Source organism: Toxotes jaculatrix, chromosome 20 (assembly GCF_017976425.1).
Source record: "Toxotes jaculatrix isolate fToxJac2 chromosome 20, fToxJac2.pri, whole genome shotgun sequence".
In the NCBI taxonomy this organism is placed as follows: domain Eukaryota; kingdom Metazoa; phylum Chordata; class Actinopteri; family Toxotidae; genus Toxotes; species Toxotes jaculatrix.
This window is the reverse complement of record NC_054413.1, coordinates 9,939,410-9,957,375: the sequence shown is the minus strand read 5'-3', so window position 1 is coordinate 9,957,375 and position 17,966 is coordinate 9,939,410. Positions and strand designations below refer to the sequence as shown.

At 40.9% G+C, this 17,966-nt stretch overlaps 1 protein-coding gene across 1 annotated transcript in view; it reads left to right on the top strand.

The window, feature by feature from the left end:
- Nucleotides 1-429: 429 nt before the first annotated feature.
- Nucleotides 430-17,966, top strand: part of stau2 (staufen double-stranded RNA binding protein 2) — an 81,686-nt gene continuing 64,149 nt past the window's right edge. Inside the window, exons 1-5 of the mRNA XM_041065981.1 lie at nt 430-486; nt 2,350-2,557; nt 3,169-3,299; nt 3,649-3,808; nt 4,871-5,006. Coding sequence (XP_040921915.1) covers nt 2,359-2,557; nt 3,169-3,299; nt 3,649-3,808; nt 4,871-5,006 — 626 coding nt within the window. The 5' untranslated portion in view covers nt 430-486; nt 2,350-2,358. The remainder of the gene's footprint in view (nt 487-2,349; nt 2,558-3,168; nt 3,300-3,648; nt 3,809-4,870; nt 5,007-17,966) is intronic.

Here is a 17,966-nt window from a genome sequence, read left to right as displayed (position 1 = left end):
AGAGACCCTATTTTTTTTCCAAGTTATAAATTCAGAGCCTTATAGCAAGTTACTTTATATTTGTGCATTTAAAATGCATCACATAAAATAAGATTATTCGTATATTTATCCGCAACACAAATGCAGTGTGCAGAAAACAAGTTTGAGAAGATTCATTTTGGTTCTGAATCAAAGTTGTTCTGTAGGTTCCCAGGAAGCACACCAGGAATGAACCATTCGCAGCTCCGCGGGGGTGGCCGATTCATTCAAGATTCACCCCAACCTCAAATGATGGTAAGTTAGCGATTTGCAATATTTAACACTGAACAAATAAACAAAACACAAAGTGTACATTTGAAATATTAAATTCATCAACCATTTAGCTCTACTGGGACATGTTTCAATTTTTTACCCAGACAAATAACGTGGTCTGTTCCCTCTTCTATCCAGTTCTCTTTAGTGTTTGCCAATGTTGGAGGTGTAACTGGGGTCTGGCCCTGGACAAAGGTAAAAATTACCCTAAATATTTGTCCCTTCGTTGTCAGGTCGTCTCTGGATTATTCGTCACGCTGTCGCCAGTCTGTGTATAATGTGGCGGTGGACTGAAATTCCCCAGACTTTCGTGGAGGATGGGGCGGTAGGGAGATGCTAGCAAGAGGGGTGCTCGGCCGATCAGCCATGATGAGCTTTAACCGGCTAAATTAGCGTAACAGGAGGTGGCTAGATAGTGTGTATGCATCAGGAGAAATCACAGTGACATATTTATGACAGCATGCATGCTTGTCTATTCCGTTAGTGTGTTTTTAGGAGCTGACATTTGCAGGAAATACCGTTTTCTCGTTGGTAACGTTAGCTTCCTGCTAAGCTGGACACAGTCGAAGCTGTAATGTAGGTTCAGGGGTTGCAGACAGCCCTTTAGCTCTGTCAGTCAGCCCTAACGTAACACCACCTCCATATTCAAGTTACTGTCTAAGACAACCATGCATTTAGCTTGCTGTTTGGCATTTCATGTGCGCATGTTAGTGTGAGAGAGCAAAAGAAAAGCAAGAAAGATTGTGACCCCGAGAACCCTAGGGGCACACCAGATGCACCGAGGCAATAATGAGAAAACAATTTGGCTGCATGCAATTAATTAAGGTCACGTGCCAGGGGTAAAAATAAAAAAAGCATTTTGATATAGTGTTGTTTTTTTTTTCCAACCACTGCTTTGTTGTTCACATCAGTCCAACAATGGCCCTCAGCTGGAAACAGAGTAAACAGTAAACACCTCTAATTATGATTTCAGGGTGAATTCCGCAGACCTGTGTGACCTGTGTGGTATCTCACACCTGTCTTCATTCCGTATATTAGCTAAAGAAAAATGCATTGAATTTTGCGCACTCAGATTTCTGATCTTGTAGATTCTTTCAGGGTTACATGGTGATTAATGATATTGTCCAACACCTGAAGGGGCCGGGTTCAAGGCTACCATTTCATAAAGTTTCCAAGCGCAAGACACTGAATTTCTCCACACTCCAGGGGTCCGGCTCTTTGTCCGACCCTTTGCTCTGATCTTTGTGGGGACCTGAAAAGAATTTCCCTCATTTCCCTTCAGTGCCTGCCACATATTATTATGAAGCACTAGTGGGGCCATCTTGGCAAGATGTTGTGATACAGTTTGTACTTTTTTAATTGAGTTATTACATGAAGATTGTACATACTCAATCTTCATATTTCACTGATGAAAAGCACATGGCAGCATATTGTGTTACTTACTGCACAGCTGCAGGCTGTGACTTGTGTGTAATTGTATTTGCCAAAATATTGCATGCATGCAGAATAAGATAAGGACGTTAATGTGTTTTTTTCGTTTACTTTTACAGGATTGTTGGGTCCTGTCTGCTGTTAATATTACTGTCTACTCTATGTAGACCTACATACCTCTCTTTAGCCTCAAATAAAATGTCATTGACTGTCCATTGTCTTGTTCAGGCTGCTATCACAGGATTCCCTTCTTTTTCCGGGGAGCTTAGCAGCAGTAACATGAGCAAAGCTCCTTCAAATAAAGGTTCATTGTCTGGGTGTATTAGCTGCCAGTGGATCAGAATGTGAGATAGGCCTATGGCTGCTCAGTTTGAAGTCTGTTCTCCAGGCTTTGCCCACAGAAATCTGTCAAATGACAGTGAACAGCTTTAAAGTGAGCAAAAACTAGAATGCATTTATATGTGTTTGTGTGCATGTTTGTGAAGGCTAATGCTTCATGAGTAACCGAAAGTGTTATAAATTTGATCTGTTTCATTAAATAACTCAGATTTTTCACAGTAGTAGTCTATTTAAAGTGATATGATCATCATGTCAGCTTTAAAGTTGTTAATTGTGGTCTGGTTTCAGGAATAGAGCATGGCTCAAGTGAAAGTACAGACCTCAGCACCCCTGGCTGGTCCTGGCCTCTCCCCCGGAGTTCCCCCGACGGCCATGGCCAGCCCAGGATCCCTGGGTCTGCAGCCCTCCGTCAACGGCACAGGCCCAGCCCCCACACCCGCCTGCCCTGCTCCTGCAGTCGGATATGGGGACGCCCCTGTGTCTGCCACACCGCCAGGTAGACTAAGAGTTAAACAGAATCATTTTTCTTCAGGAGTCATTTATCATTTTGCAATACAAGTGGTCATAATTATTACTCATGATAGTTATTTCCATCAGATTATAGACTTACTTTTCATCTGCATCTTTTATTTTCAGTATTGCCAGCATTGTACAATATATGTGAAAATTTTATAGCCACACTCAGCCAATAGCCAATATTAACTGCATGACAAGATCTTGACTGAAGCCATAATGGAAAGAGCATAATCAAAATCCACTAGACAGACTGATAAACCTTTTTTTCCCAGAGCTCTTGATGGTTTTGGATGAACAAATGCTAATGTCTGTCCTAGAAATGGATTCATTTGTTTTTTAAGCGGTTTGTTCTTTGAATTTCTTTCTTGTCGACTGGACATAATAATTGCATGCAATATTTGCAGTACTGACATGTAAGTGCTGCACAAGATGCCTGCCATAATGTATGAATCCCATGCCAGTTGCTCAATCAAATCAGAAAATTCATTAAATTAATACATAATAATTATTCATGCCAGTAGATCTATTTCTGGTTCTATAACAAGGTTGGTGAGTGTATGTGTGTATGTATTGTGCTGTGGTCGCTTTTAGGCCCGCCCCAGGAGAACATGGCAAACCCTAAAGAGAAAACTCCAATGTGTCTGGTGAATGAGTTAGCCCGTTTCAATCGGATCCAACCACAGTACAAGCTCCTCAATGAGAGAGGCCCTGCACATGCTAAGGTGAGTAATTTGTAATCTTACAGTAGCCTAAACTTCCTTTTAAAGGCCTGGAGAACATGTTCAGTTGTAGTGAAATGATAGTCAGTAAACAACAGAGCGGTTTTCAAAACCCTTATTTTGTTGGGGTTTTTTTATGTTTTTTTTTTTCAGTGTTGTGCTTGTTTTGTCTAAATACTCAAAGTGCTGAAAATGTCAAGTGTGTGTGATGGAGTACGTGTTTCAGATTTTTAAGTGCTTTCACAAATGAATATTCGTCACGCGTCTCCTGCCATATGGGCTCTAGAGGGATGTCCGTAAAAATGTTATTGCTGTCGGGTAATGCCTCTCCCTCTGGGTGTCACTGTTCCAGATCTTCACAGTGCAGCTGACTCTTGGGGAGCAGGTGTGGGAGGCGGAGGGCACCAGCATTAAAAAGGCCCAGCACTCCACCGCCGCCAAAGCACTGGCCGAGAGCGTCCTTCCCAGGCCAGCACCCCGCTCCCCTAAAGTGGACGTCAACAGCAACCCAGGTACTGCGACCGCAACAAAATCTCATGATGCTCATGGGATTAACCTGGAATAGGTGTTGTACAGTTTCAAAAAGGTTATTTAACTGGAGTAGATTCTGTTTGTCATCAGTGTTACTCTCAGTGCAGGGAAGTGTTTTATTCACGACCAGAATATTTCAAGTAAACAGAGACAGCCCATCATGCATAAACTAGTCTATGTCTAATTTTTGTTAAATGCTTTTGCAGCTTTGGCAAATGGAAAATAAAATGCAAACATAAAATGTGAACAAAAAGCCCTGGATCCATGTATCTGCATGTGTTATTACTGCACTTGTTTATTCAGGTTTTTCCTTTAATTTGTCACCCATCTGTAGCAGGCACTGGCTGAATCAGCCTAACAAATTAAGGTAGGATAATGACCAGTCAGAAGTACGCTGGGCTTGTTAATAAGGCGTTCAAGTTTAATTTTTCAGAGCAGAGCAGATGGTTGCATCTCCTACTAGTTGTGCTGTATTAATAGTAGCTTCAGCTAAACCTTTTCCCTCTCTCCATATCTCTGTCACAACCAGGGTAAGGTTTAAATAATAAAATTAATAATGGCTGAATTCAATTTAGCTGCTTCAAATTTTAGGGCTCTAGCATTGTGCATTCTAGTTCACTGTCACACTGTCATGACCTATTGAGACACTTGAAGATAAATGAGTCATCACTTATGTTATTAGTAATACTTGCGCTTTTCCTTCTATGACAAGTCAAAATGACTGTGGTGAGAAAGCCTGCAATGACGTCTTAAACCAAAACACAGTACTCGAAATAGTTTTAACAATCCAACATGTTTTTTTTGTTGTTTGTTTTTTAGCTACAGTGCTTGATTCTTCTCTCAGACCTTGATGTATAATGCAGCTTTGTAACAAAGTAGCTTATACAAAGAGGCATGAGTGAATAGCTAGATAATATAATAATAATAATATAGCAGCATTTTCCTATAATTATTAAAGCTTTATTTGCTAAGGTCAGATAAAACATTTTCAGATGCCCTGATTTTAATATTCCACGTCTAATTTTGTCATTCTTGTCACACAGGCAGCATAACACCCACAGTGGAGCTGAATGGTTTGGCCATGAAGAGAGGAGAGCCAGCGATATACAGGCCTTTGGATCCTAAGCCCATGCCCAACTATAGAGCTAACTACAACTTCAGAGGGATGTTCAACCAAAGGTGAGCCCCCTAAACTGAACTCACTCTCTCTGAACTCGCAACTATTTTAAAGTCATTTTTTATAAACACTTCTGTCCAAACTGAAAAGGCAGTTGAGCCAGTTTGTTGGTATGTACGTTCTGTCTACGTGGTCATAAATTTTGGGCTGCATGCAGATGGTCCACGCAGACCCTCATGGATGGAAAATAATGAATTTTGCTTTATACAGAGCCCTGCAGAAATACTTTAAGCTTTAGAGGGGAAAGTAAATTGACAACATTACTGCCCGATAGCACATACAGGCATATCTTACTGTTTTTCAACTGCTTTGTTTTCCCTATCCACATTGAAAAGAACAACTTTTTTTTTTAGGGTGTTTGAAATGCTGGCTTAGTGTGGAATGAATAGGTGGCTTTAAAAAAAAGAACTTTGAGATTTTTCCAACTTTGTGTTAACATGGTCTTAATATATTTTTGATGGCCTCAAGCAGCATTGTTTCTTTAATCCCATTTGCTCAGATGTGTGTCAGACATGGTCCTTCACTCCATCTGTTTTGTAAACTGATGAATGTGTTGCCCTCATGGGGTCCCTTTGCACTTAATCTTTGTCAACTTTCTTTCTTCTCTTAGTGTCTTTTTTTTTTTTATGTGCCTTACTGGAACCATCCAGCCATTTCCAAAACTTCATACATAAAAATGCCACAGAGGTGTAATTAATGATCCCCTCTCCCTCAGTGAAGGAATGTTATTTAGGCTCTGTTGATGTGTGGGGTTGCCTGCCACGAACTCGAGGTACACTGCGGTACTCTTAGAAATGGAGGAGTGGACAAGATGTCATATTTAGGCTTGAAGCAACATGAAAATCACCAACCAAGGATGGTAGAAAAAATGTGAAGAACACTTAGAAAGAGCAAATGATTCATCTCTTTATAGCACAGCATAAATATATTGTATCTGTTTTTTTATATATACTCGAAGTTGGCTCATCCCACAGGCTCATCTTTTGCGACAATTTTACAGAAATGTCAGAAATAATATTTTATGGTGTTGTTAGTGTTCTAAATATTGTGATATCATTTTAAAAGCAGAGGCAAGGTGACGTAAGTTGTGCATACAGTTTTCAGAAGTTGAGCTATGTGGCTCCAGAGAGCTCCTTCTCTGTTCTTGAGAAGATGACAAATTTGATAAATTGTTTGCATTTATCCAGGTTAGTTTGATATTCATCAAGTCATTTTCAGGAGTCAGTCAAAGCCCCTCCAGATGGCAGTGTTTCCTCATTTTAAAAATCCCTCAGCACTGCCTTTGTGAGAGAGATACAGCTCCCATTTTGTAACATATAAGTTAGGAATGTGATGAATTTCTATAGGTTTTTATACACATGGACCTTTGCCGTGTAATCCTTGCATTTGAATGCAAAGTTACGACCATTAAACTCAGAAATGTAACCAAGAGGCATATATGTCTGTTTTGCTTTTTACATAAACTTTGGCTCCTTAAAGTCCTATGGTAAGGTGTTCTGATGCCAAATGTGTGGGATTTAATTTTAAAATGCAGAGACGTTGCCAGAAAATGTCCGTGTTGCAGTTGCGGTGTTGGGTAACTGAGTCTAGTCAGCAGACAGTCTAGCATCTGGCTCACATCTTCTACTATTTGATCCATGCAGGAACAAACAGGGGGTGAAAGACAAATGTCTATGGGGTAGAGGAGAAAATCTGTTTTCCAGCATGTCTGTCAATGTCATATGTCATAGTGATGGGTTTCTAAGAGACAGGCAGTATCTATTCCTCATGGTCTGTTTTGTTTTCTTATGTCAGTTTGTAAGCACGAGAGGGGGTGGGTGGGTTGAAGGGATGTGTGTCCCTGAAACGCAGAAACGACTAAAGAGTATATATTATCCCAAGGTCACTTATGTTTTCATGGGGTCGCTTTCTTTCGGCGTAGTCGAGCCCCTGGATTAATGAAAGCGAGACCTTCTCAATATGAATTCTCTTCCTCAGATGACTGACTGTGTGGTGGAGTGACGAGCCATATCCACAATCAGTCACCTTAATGATGCTTCAGGGAAACGAAGGTTTCCATATGCCCATGTCCTTACCTATTATGATGAATAAGAGTGATCCGGAGTCATGTTGATGGAAAATCTTACCATTAAAAGGGCAGCCTGGCTCTGATCCATCAGCGCTCTAATCACCACCAAGACCAGTATTGATTCATTCAGAAAGTGCCCTGATGAGAAAATATGGTGATAATATGAAATGTGCATTTATCAGCGTCTTAATGAATCTTATTTATGGCGAAGGGCCTGTGCATAATTCTTTTCCATCCAAGTCTACATTAATATCATTAATTTATCTCTGTTATTGTGCAGTCATAACCATGCCATTGTTCATTCTCAAATACTGAACATTCAGAGCGTTGTGTGTTTTTCAGCTGATTCACTCGGTAAGATGTTATGAAACATGAAATGGAAAACCAGCCCATATGAATCACAAATATGGTCACTGAATCAGGAAAATAACTGCGTTATCAAGAAATGTGATTACATCAGCGATCGCTTCATGGACAATCCCCAATTCCTGTTATCATTGGAGCACCTGATTCCAATGAGTCATGCTGGGATCTTCCAGTGTAGACATCCATGGCGCTCCCAGCTTTCCTCCTGCTGCTCTGATCCCAGGGGAGCGGGGGCGCCTGCATCCTGCATTCTGTCAGAGTTGGAATTTGGATAGGACTTAGCCCTGTTAGAGCAAAGCGGAGCAGTCAGAAGCCGCCCACCTTCTCCCCAGCCCTCATTTGGTTATGACAGTAACATTATGTCAGCTGGAAGAACAGTGGGCTGAGTGACTGGGGGTGCTTTGCTCTGTGACATTTCCTCCTGTGATGATGTTCAGATACTGAGCTGGCCGTTACTGCTTTCTCTGTAGGAAACTGAGAGGTAGAGAGGGTTACCTGTGCTGCTGTGGATTCAGTACCCACAGAAATGTTGTATTGGTTAGTCTAGAATTTTGCGCCAATTTGGAGCATAAACAGGGCTCTCAATTTGTGATTATTAATAGTGGAAAAAAAAAATTACTACCAGTCATGTGTAAGGAGTCACTTGTTATGACCAACCTTCATGGAATTATCAGCGCAACATTACGCATTAGCATTTAGCAGCTTTAGAGACAGATATTTTCCTTAGGAGTTGACAGAGACCAGAGTTAGAAGTAGAGTGAGTGTTAAACTTAATCTCACTAGGTGTTTGGTTTTTTTTTTGTTTTTGTTTTTAATAAAGTGATTACATATCTGTGTTGTGTTTATAGTTTGTTGCACTGCCCCCAAGTGGCCAAAAAAGTCATTTAATGCAGGTTAAAAAGAAAGAAATCTGGAAATTAATCACCTGTTAGGGATCTGCAGTTGATGATTAATTGTCTAATTGATGAGCAGCTTGTTTGTGTTTTCTGCCCATGTGTCTGGACACCGTGTGTTACCAGGAGCATATTATATACTGTCTTTACTAGAAAAGAGCTATTTTCTAATCCTCCTTTTCTTGTAGCATGAAACCCAGTGACTCTTGGATGCATGGTGACAATCAGTGTAAATGAAGGGGCATAGTTTTTGAAAATAAAAAAGTAAAGCTTGCACACTTTGCCAGGTCTAAATGCATTTTGTGTGACTGTCGCTGTAAACCATAAAGCTCCTTTTCAAAGAAAAGCTGTGCAACCCTAAAATGATGAATACTGAGCAATAGATACAGATATCAGTAATATGAAATACCTGAGCTTGGCTTTTGATTGAAGCACATGAAGGGTTAAAATGCATTATCACTGTATTTCTAGACTTGCCTTATGGCTAAATGGCAGTGTCCTTGTAAAGTCAATGACAACCTTACATTTATCTTAGTGATACTGTGTGTCTTTGTGCGTGCAAATGTATGTGTGTGTGTGTGTGTGTGTGTACATGCTCTTGTAAGAAATATAAAGAGACAGTTGCGATAGAAAGATACTCAACCTTGAAAAATGAATACCCTTCTCATGCCTTCGAGACATCAGAATAACATCAGATAGCAAAACTGTGGCACAGGTACAAAGAGCACACACACACACATACACATACGCAGAAACACATACACAGGTGTACTTTGTCATCTACATCTCTAATTGAGCCAACCTGGCTCACCGAAGAGGCAAATGTGCCCATGAGCACTTTTCTATGTTCAACATTTCCTCTCATCTCTTCCTATGTGGAGGTATCGGATATCCTCTGAGGTCCTCTTCACACACGCAGTCTCCTTTATGTCCTCACTGTCTCCCGCTCAAGTTTATGTTTTTTTATTTTAGCTCACTGGCCTGTTGGGCTTTACAATCTCATGTAGTCTAACCGGGACACCGCGTGCTCTTTGGTCCATTCAGGCGTTCCACAGATATGGTTTCTCTTATCCGTTCCATCATCACTGCTGCCCTAAAACAAAAATGAGCCTGCCAAAGCCTACAAGGTCGAGACTTCAGAGGATTTGACTTTTTATTACATTACGTTTTTTTAAAATCACCCAATATCTGCATAGATCAATAAATCAAATGCATTCACTTAGGTAGTACACATGTTTAAACGGGTGACATGCCAGAAAAAAGGACAAGCTGTCCATATTGTACAAATGGGTGTAAACTCATAAAGCCGTGTTTTATTGAGGAGACTTGGGGAGGGGGGTGGAGGAGGCGAATGCAGGTCCAACATAAACAAATACTTGGAATGATTTGTATTCAACAGACTCAATGACACAGAAGTCTGGTCTCTCCTTTCATCTCCTCTCCTCTGAGTGGAGTTTTGTGTTTGTGTATCCCTGTGTGTCCTCCTCCCCTCTTTTGCCTTGATGTATCGAATGTAAGAACGAATTTGAAACCACTACCTGAAAAGCAGGTTACATCATTTGAAGCACCTTTCCTAATGCTGCCTTTCAGTGCGTTTGACAGGGTGAGGGAGACGACAAAGCGCGCTTCTTCGCAAATACTCAAATCTGTATGTTTGTGTGATACTGGACCCTTCTTTCGCTGTAGTGCTGAAAGTGATCTGTCTTACCTCCTGTGTAGCTGAGCAGTAAATGGCTGTCAAGAGAATAGGTTGACTTATTGTGAGGTTTCTTGGGTTGTCAGCTCTGTGTGATGCGCGTTTCCCAGTGTTGTTGCACATTAACTTTACAGAGAGGCAGCGATCAGTAAATCCCTGAGTATCCGTTAATTACAGAGATGTAGCCGAGTAGAAGGATAAAGTAGCTTAAATGCAAATGTTTAAGTAAAGTAAAGTATAAGTATCTTAAAATTGTACTTTAGTAAATGTACCTAGTTACAAATATAAGGGGCTTCCTGCTTCACATTAAAGGCTCTTATGAAGATCAGCTGTTTCCGTAAACACTTATTTCCAGTCCAGTTGTGTGTGTGTAAGCGTTGTATGTGTCTCCTTTTTCCGATCTCAGTCCCTGTAATTCCCTTTTATTGAGGCAACGGATTCTTATGTTTTAACCGCATTTTGGGCTCTGTCGACATCACCGTCTCTAATCGCTGTCTTGCGGTTGGATAAGAAGCGATGAGAAATACAGAAATATCAAATATTTACCACAAATTGATTCCTTGTAATACTTAAGTTTGAATCACACCGGCAGTGGACACACTGTTGGAATGTACATCCCATCTGTCTTTTAGGGTTCAGACTGCAATATTGCGTCATTATAATACTTTTCGGTGTTAAAACAAAGTTTGTTCTGTTAGGTGATGCTGCAGCTCTTTGGTGGTTCTACCAGCTGAGAGCTCATGAGTGAATAGTGGAATCTGATTGTGTGTTTGTGTTTTACGTCCTGTGGTCCTGTGTTGCTCTCTCAGCCCAGGCAAACCACACTTAAACATATTTTAGGGGCTCTCATTGTGTTAGCACGTCGGTGTTCGAAATGAATTGTTCTCATTTTTTCTGAATGAATCAAACGAAAGGAGCTAGAATGTTCCCTTCTTTGGTAAATTTAACTAACTATGCAATTTGTAGGTTACATAATTAATTATATTCATTATTTTACCCATGCATGCTGCTTTTAGAGGATGGAAACAGCGTAATATAGAAAATACTCACAAGTGCAGTCACCTCTGATACACTCTCAATCTGGAATGCTCATTGATGCGCCTGCATTAATTTTCAGGGGGATTGAGCGCAAGCAACTAATTTAAGGATAACGGCCAATTAAGAACAATCATTTATCAGTCAGTAAAATACGTTGCGTGTTGCCCTGGAGATGTTTTCAAGGGAGAATGGCTTGTAATGCTTAACAGCTTGCACAGAAACCAAGTCAGAACAATTTGGTCATAAACAAATTCATAGTATTTCTCTTCAGAAAATGAGCACAGGAGCATTTGGAGTGTGTTTTGTTAGCAATTAGTTTTTCCCTTTTAATGACAGTGAACATAAAACAGCAGGTCACAGTGTAACATTCTTAATGAGGACAGCAGGCTCTGATTTTAGACTGATCCCCAGCCAGCCATTCCTCACAGCCAGCCAAGTCTTAACAGTTGGCACTAGAAGGGCACCAGGGTTAAGAAGTGTTTTTTTTTTTGTTTTTTTTTTGGCTATGTCACATAAATGCACACATGGTGTAACTGTTTTGCACACATTGGCAAATCTTCTGTTTCTCACTGATATTTTTCTGTGCTTAAAAAGTCAGAATTATTCACGCAATGTCTGTTTTCTGTCAGATGATTAAAGAATAGACTATTTTCCAGTGGTTGGTTTTATGACTAGGGCAATAAAATAAGTCTTTGTTTTTTTTCCTTTTTTTTAAATCTTGTAAGCCCATTTGTATTTTTTTTTTCCTATGTAGCGTGCTACCTGTCAGTTACAGTGCTGTAAATCTATCATATTTGGAAACAATACTTGACGTACCACTGTGGCTCGGCAATAAAGTGTAACAGGAGGGCTTGGGTAGGCTTACACGGGGCTCGACTTCTCGTGAGCCAGGCATGGAAGGAGGGCACCGAGACAGTACACTGATCACAGAGCTCGCACAAAGAAAGCTTTAATCTCGTCTTCAGAACCGAAACCACAACAAACAGCAAAAACAATGAACTCTGTCAGATTGGTCAATTTAATTAAAATAAGTTATGAAACCTCCTGTTTTATGCACTGTGTCTGTTGTTAGCCATTCTTGATAAATAGCCATTGTCATTGGAGGCAGTGATATGAGTAGTCCATATGAGACACCAGCTGTCTGCAGCAACAGAGACTCAGCAGTATATTACATTACACTGGAGGGATGTGAGTGAATAAATAGCGTCCCCCTGTGACAGACTTTAATGAAATCCTACAGAAAGTGAGGTACGCCGATATTAAACTGTAGAATGAGTGCTATTAGCGACAGGTCGAAAGTCTTACGTGGGAAGCCGACGTTTGATTGACTTCACCAACTTATTGCATTTCACACGGGGACTGAGTCGATGCGTGTTGGATATAAAAATCCATTTGATGTTTACAACAAAGCATCGCCACAAGATTCACATTCTAATACTCCAGCAACGATGATTTGACGTCACATAAACCACTTCAATTCTCCACCTTCACAGTGTAGGGTATCTCAGAGTCAGAGTTGCCTTAGGGGGATGTCTGATTGAATAACACTGGTTGTGGCTTCTCTGAGACTCCTATGGGTCTCATTCACACAGTTTCTCATTATCACTTTAAACCTCTCTGTTTGCACTTTCAAACACCTCTTTATACTTTCCTGTCACTTTTGTAAACTGTTTGAAAACCTTAATCATCTGAAGGCCACTGCTGTTTTGTGTGTGTGTGTACCATTGGTTGTCATTTCAGTTGACACTACAAAGGCTCTTGGTGTGTCTATGACCCAGTTACGTAGCTGTCATGGTCTTTTCAGGGGGAATAAAAAAAGCAAAGAAAAATTTGAGAGAATCAGCACACTGGATTAAAACTACCAAAACTTTGTTAGCCTGAAGAAAAGGCTACATATTGATACTGTCAGATCTCATCAGGCAAATTGTCAACATAATAGAGGACAAGTGTGTTGGCACAAACCTGATTACATTCTGTTTGCATCACAGTGAAATGATTAAACAAAAAAATGTACAATACAGTCCTTCAGATGCATCATCATAAATCAGAGTGGTTTGGCGTATGGTGGCCCTGAGAGCTCAACACACTGCAACTTAGGGAAAAAAAAAAACATGCAAATAGACAAAACTAAAACATTCTGGAACGTGCCAATGATTTTTATTTTTGCCATTTATCTTAAACAAAGACTCTGAAATGGACATTTGGAAGCTGAAACAATCCTCATTTTTCTTTTTCAGTGTCATGTACAGGGGCTACAAAAATATCGCTTAATGAGCAATTACAGCCAAAGAAATAATTTCTTTTGAAAACCGCTGCTCTACCATCAAATTGGATCTGCTTCTCCCTTGTGGATTAGTGGTTTCTAACCGCACACGTCGTCCAAAGAGCTTCGAATACACCCCCCAACATCATGACAGTTGGTGTTTTGAGCACAGAGTTTACTTGACTAAATGGATTGTTTTCTCACACCATGATATATTTTCTACACTAGCAATTGCGTGAGGCAGAGAGGGAAGGAAAGCAATCAGTGATGGACACACGGAATGAAGTATGGAAGTTGGGAGGGAGAGAAAACAAGTAAAGGTCTGGCAGGAGACTGGAAGAAAGTGCAGCTGGTGGAAGAGTGAGTCTGTCCAAGTTTCTGTGTTTTTTTTTCCTTCCAAATCTCTGTCACCCTTTTTCTCCCAGCACAGGGCTCTGAATCAGTTGTCTTTGTAGCTGTCGTTTAATGCATACAGTTATTTGTGTTTGCATGTGTGGCCAGTAGCTGTGTTGGTGGTCAAGTCCAGCGATGCTGGAAGACAAAGTGGGCCAGTACACTCCCTCATTCATGTCTTGTTATTTGTCTGTTTGGTTTCCTTTCCTTTGCTTTTGTGTGGTAGAGTACATATGTTTCCAACCTATACACAATAGCAGCCCACAAGTATGCTGTGCTGTTTTCTCATTAAGTAGAGCTAAAAGAATTACCTCTCTGTGGGTTATCGTGGGTTATGATGGGTTATCAAGATTGGTGGAGTATTGCAGTGATGGTTATCTTTCTGGAAGGTTCTCCCATCTCCACACAGGATCTCTGGAGCTCAGCCAGAGCGACCATCGGGTTCTTGGTCACGTGTTTTACCAAGGCCCTTCTCCTTAGTTCCTCAGATCCAGGCCTCGATACAATCTTGTCTCTGAGCTCTGCAGGCAGTTTCTTCAATCTCATGGCTTGGTTTTTGTTCTGATACGCATTGTCAGCTGTGAGACCTCATATAGACAGGTATGCATCTTTCCAAATTATGTCCAATCACAATAACACAGGTCAATCCAATTACCGCAGGTGGATGCCAGTCAAGGTGTGGAAAGATCTTATAGATGACTGAAAGAAATGGGTGGCACCAGAGCTAAATTTCAAGTGTCATAGCAAAGGGTGTGAATATTTACAGACTGGTGACAAATTAAAGAAAACACCAACATAAAATGTCTTAGTAAGGTGTTGGGCAACCACGTGTGGCCAGGACAGCTTCAGTGTACCTTGGCATTGGTTCTACAAGTCTCTGAAACTCTACTGGAGTGATGGAACACCACTCGTCCAGAAGATAATCCCTCATTTGTTGTTTGGATGATGGTAGTGGAGAGCCCTGTCTAACACATCAGTGCCATAACTCCCATAGGTGTTCAGTTAGGTTGAGATCTGGTGACCATAGCATATGATTCACGTCATTTTCATACTGAAACCATTCAGTGACCTCAAGAACCCTATATCTGGGGGCATTGTCATCCTGTTTCTCCTGTCATTTTTCAGATTTTTCTTTTAATTTGTCACCCATCTTTATGCCAATGTGATATTTCAGTTAATCTTTTTTTAATAAATCTAGAAATAATTCTAATTCTGTTTCTGCTTTGTCGTTATGGGGAAAAAATGAATTTAAATGATCTTAGCTTAAGGCTGCTACATCACAAAAACAGTCTGAATACTTTCTGAACTCACTGTAGGTGACCTCCGCGGGGGTTTATAACAACCACCACAGTCGACTGGGTCGATTAAGGGTGGCATTATATTGTAAACAAAACCGAGTTGGATGTGTTCTCATGGGCAAAATGGAAGGTTTACGACTAAGAGGAAGCGCTGCATTTGTTTTTGATTGCTGCGGTCTGCTCAGGTTTGCCAGCCAAAGCTGTTGAAATTTTCATGGCTCCCCGTACACTGCCATCTGCAACTGGTCAACAGTGTCATGTGTTTAATTACAGGCCACATATTTTTAGTTTACTTCCACAGAACTCTTCCATCTCTAGTATCAATTTGTGCATCTTTATTTGTGCATTTTTATTTATCTGCGACTTGAAAGCTTCTCCATCTGGCGTGTTCACCATTAAATTATTGGACTGCATTATTTTCTCCACACTGTCATGTTCAACAGCAGACTTGAGAATAAGCTTAATTCAATTTGGTATAAATATTCTGCCAGCCACGCAATATGTCAGCTGCATGTCCCTGTAACTGCTGAAAATGATGCAGGAGTTCCCAAAACATCATAAATTACAAAATAACAGAGGTTCAAAGCTGTGTGACAGGGGTATTTATCTCTGTGTTTTTGTCCATTATATAAACAGAATGTTGACATGATCCACCTGATGTAACTCAGTGTAATGTATGATTTATGGTCTATGAGGCCTAGTGACTATATGTGGTCCTGTTAATGTAAACATGCTATTTTAGTTTAGGAACATTTGTGGCACATGCAGTTTCTTTCTTCTTCTTTTTTTCTTTTTATACAGGCGTTTAGAAAGGAATGCCACAGGAGAAAATAGTTTCCAGCTGAAATGTCACCCTGTCATTTTTAGTAATAATTGCAAAACCATATCTCCAGTTTCCCAGTAGGACTGTGTGTGGGCTCAATAACGTCTGAATCTTTGAATGTGTCTGTCTCTGTGTGTGTTCACGCACAAGTCTTTGAATGATTACGATGAAATGGTAACCTTAACTAATGTGGCCCACATGAAAGAGAGCTCCAGGAAAGCTTATGCCTTCAAAGTCCAATTCATTACTCAGTGCTAAATGCTGATGAGTTATCATTTGATTGAGTTGTGGCATCAGGTGGTTTTTCTCGCCCTCACTCAGTCACTCATGCCTGAGTCATACCAGATACACATACACACACTCGCGTCATCACAGAGACACAGTGGTAGTTTGGTTTCTTTTTTATTTTCTTTTTCTTTCAGCAAGTCTCTACGCCCACCGTACAGGTGTCCTGGTCCAGTTCCCTCTCTGTAGTAATAATAATAACAAAAATAATAACTGATAACAAAGAACAGGCAGATCCAGCCAGCATGTGCTGATTTTTGTACTGGCTGCAGTGCACTGACGTGATTTTCCTGCCTTTTTTTTTTTTTTTTTGTCTGCATGATTTTGATGTGTGTGCGTGTGCTCGCCTGTGTTCTTGGCTGACTTGCTTGTGTGTAAGCCACTACTTTCCCACGTTGTGGAATAGGGTCTCCCACAGGCCTCCCTCCATGTCCCTCTCTCTCTCTTCTCTTTTTCTTTCCATCCCTCCTTCTCTCCCCTTCAGTCTCCCTCCTCTCTCTCTCTCTCTCTCTCTCTCTCTCTCTCTCTCTCTCTCTCTCCCCCTCTCCTCTCTTTCTTTCTTATCCCTCTCTTCCTCTCTGCACCTGTACTCTGCGCTCCAGCCCCAGCTGCTCACATCTCGGCTCAGCGCTGTTGGCCGGAGCCCATGTTGCACTTGGCATGTCCTCTGAGACCCTGGGGCCACACTTGACGTGCGAGGGCCAGGCAGGCCCCCGCCCAGGGAAGGCTCCCGTGGCCAGGAGGAGCCGAGAGCAGACGGATAAGAGGAGAGCTGTGGGCTGGAGAAAGACCTGCTGGAATTCTGGGAGTAAATGCTGACTCATTGTTAGGCCTGCTGGGCAGGAGATTGGGGAAAGAGATGATGAGAAAGAAAATACGGGAGGAGATGTTCAGAGAAATGACGTGTTGTCCAGTTATCTTGGAGGAGTTATTGTCTTAATAGAGGCAGTATTTCAGTGGAAGGAAATGCAAAAATGCCTTCACCCCCAGGACAACTTCATCAAGTTCCACGTAAATTCCAGTTTTTTACAACCTGGGTCTTACTTGGGTATTACTTAGTAATACAATTACTTTGTACCCACAAAAGTCATTGCAGACATCTGGAAACATTGCAACATTGCTACAATTGTTACAAGTAAATAAACCTGGTATACCGCACTTAGGATGAGCCAGGACTTAAGTTATATTATCTGCAACTTTATTTGGAGGTAAATCTGAAATTACAGATATTGGTCTGTAAAGTGTGATGTTTTCTCTTCCAGTTAAACATGGGGGTTTGTTTGGAATTCATAAGGCCGGTAGCATGGCTGTAAACTCTTTGTCTTGAGTACAAAGGACTCATAAAATGTGATATCAGTCATTACGTATATTGGCATATACTCAAGGGAGTGTTCATAGTTTTCAGATTTATTAAGAAGTGCTGGTTGGGCTGCTCTTGAAGATGGAGCTACGACTTGAGACCTCTTCGTTTAATGATATGCATGTGTGTGATTGGTTGTGAAAGAAACCATGCGAAAGTTCCCAGTGTTTTTACACAGTTTTTCCTGCCCTACATTTTTGAGCTACTCGGGTTCCCCAGATTCCCACACGCACGCAATCAAGTATTAAATCACACGTCTCACGGCTGCTGATGTGCCAAGTAGGACGTTGTGGTATAGCTGAAAACGAATAGATACATATACACAGGGAGAATGAGTCGCTGCATGTCTGTAGTTTGTTTTAATTTTCTTCAGCACGCTGTGAAATAAACTGCACCACATTCATGAACTACTGATTTGCATACACTTATTAAAAACTCAATGCCTAACTTGAAATATTGCACATATTTTGGCACCAGAC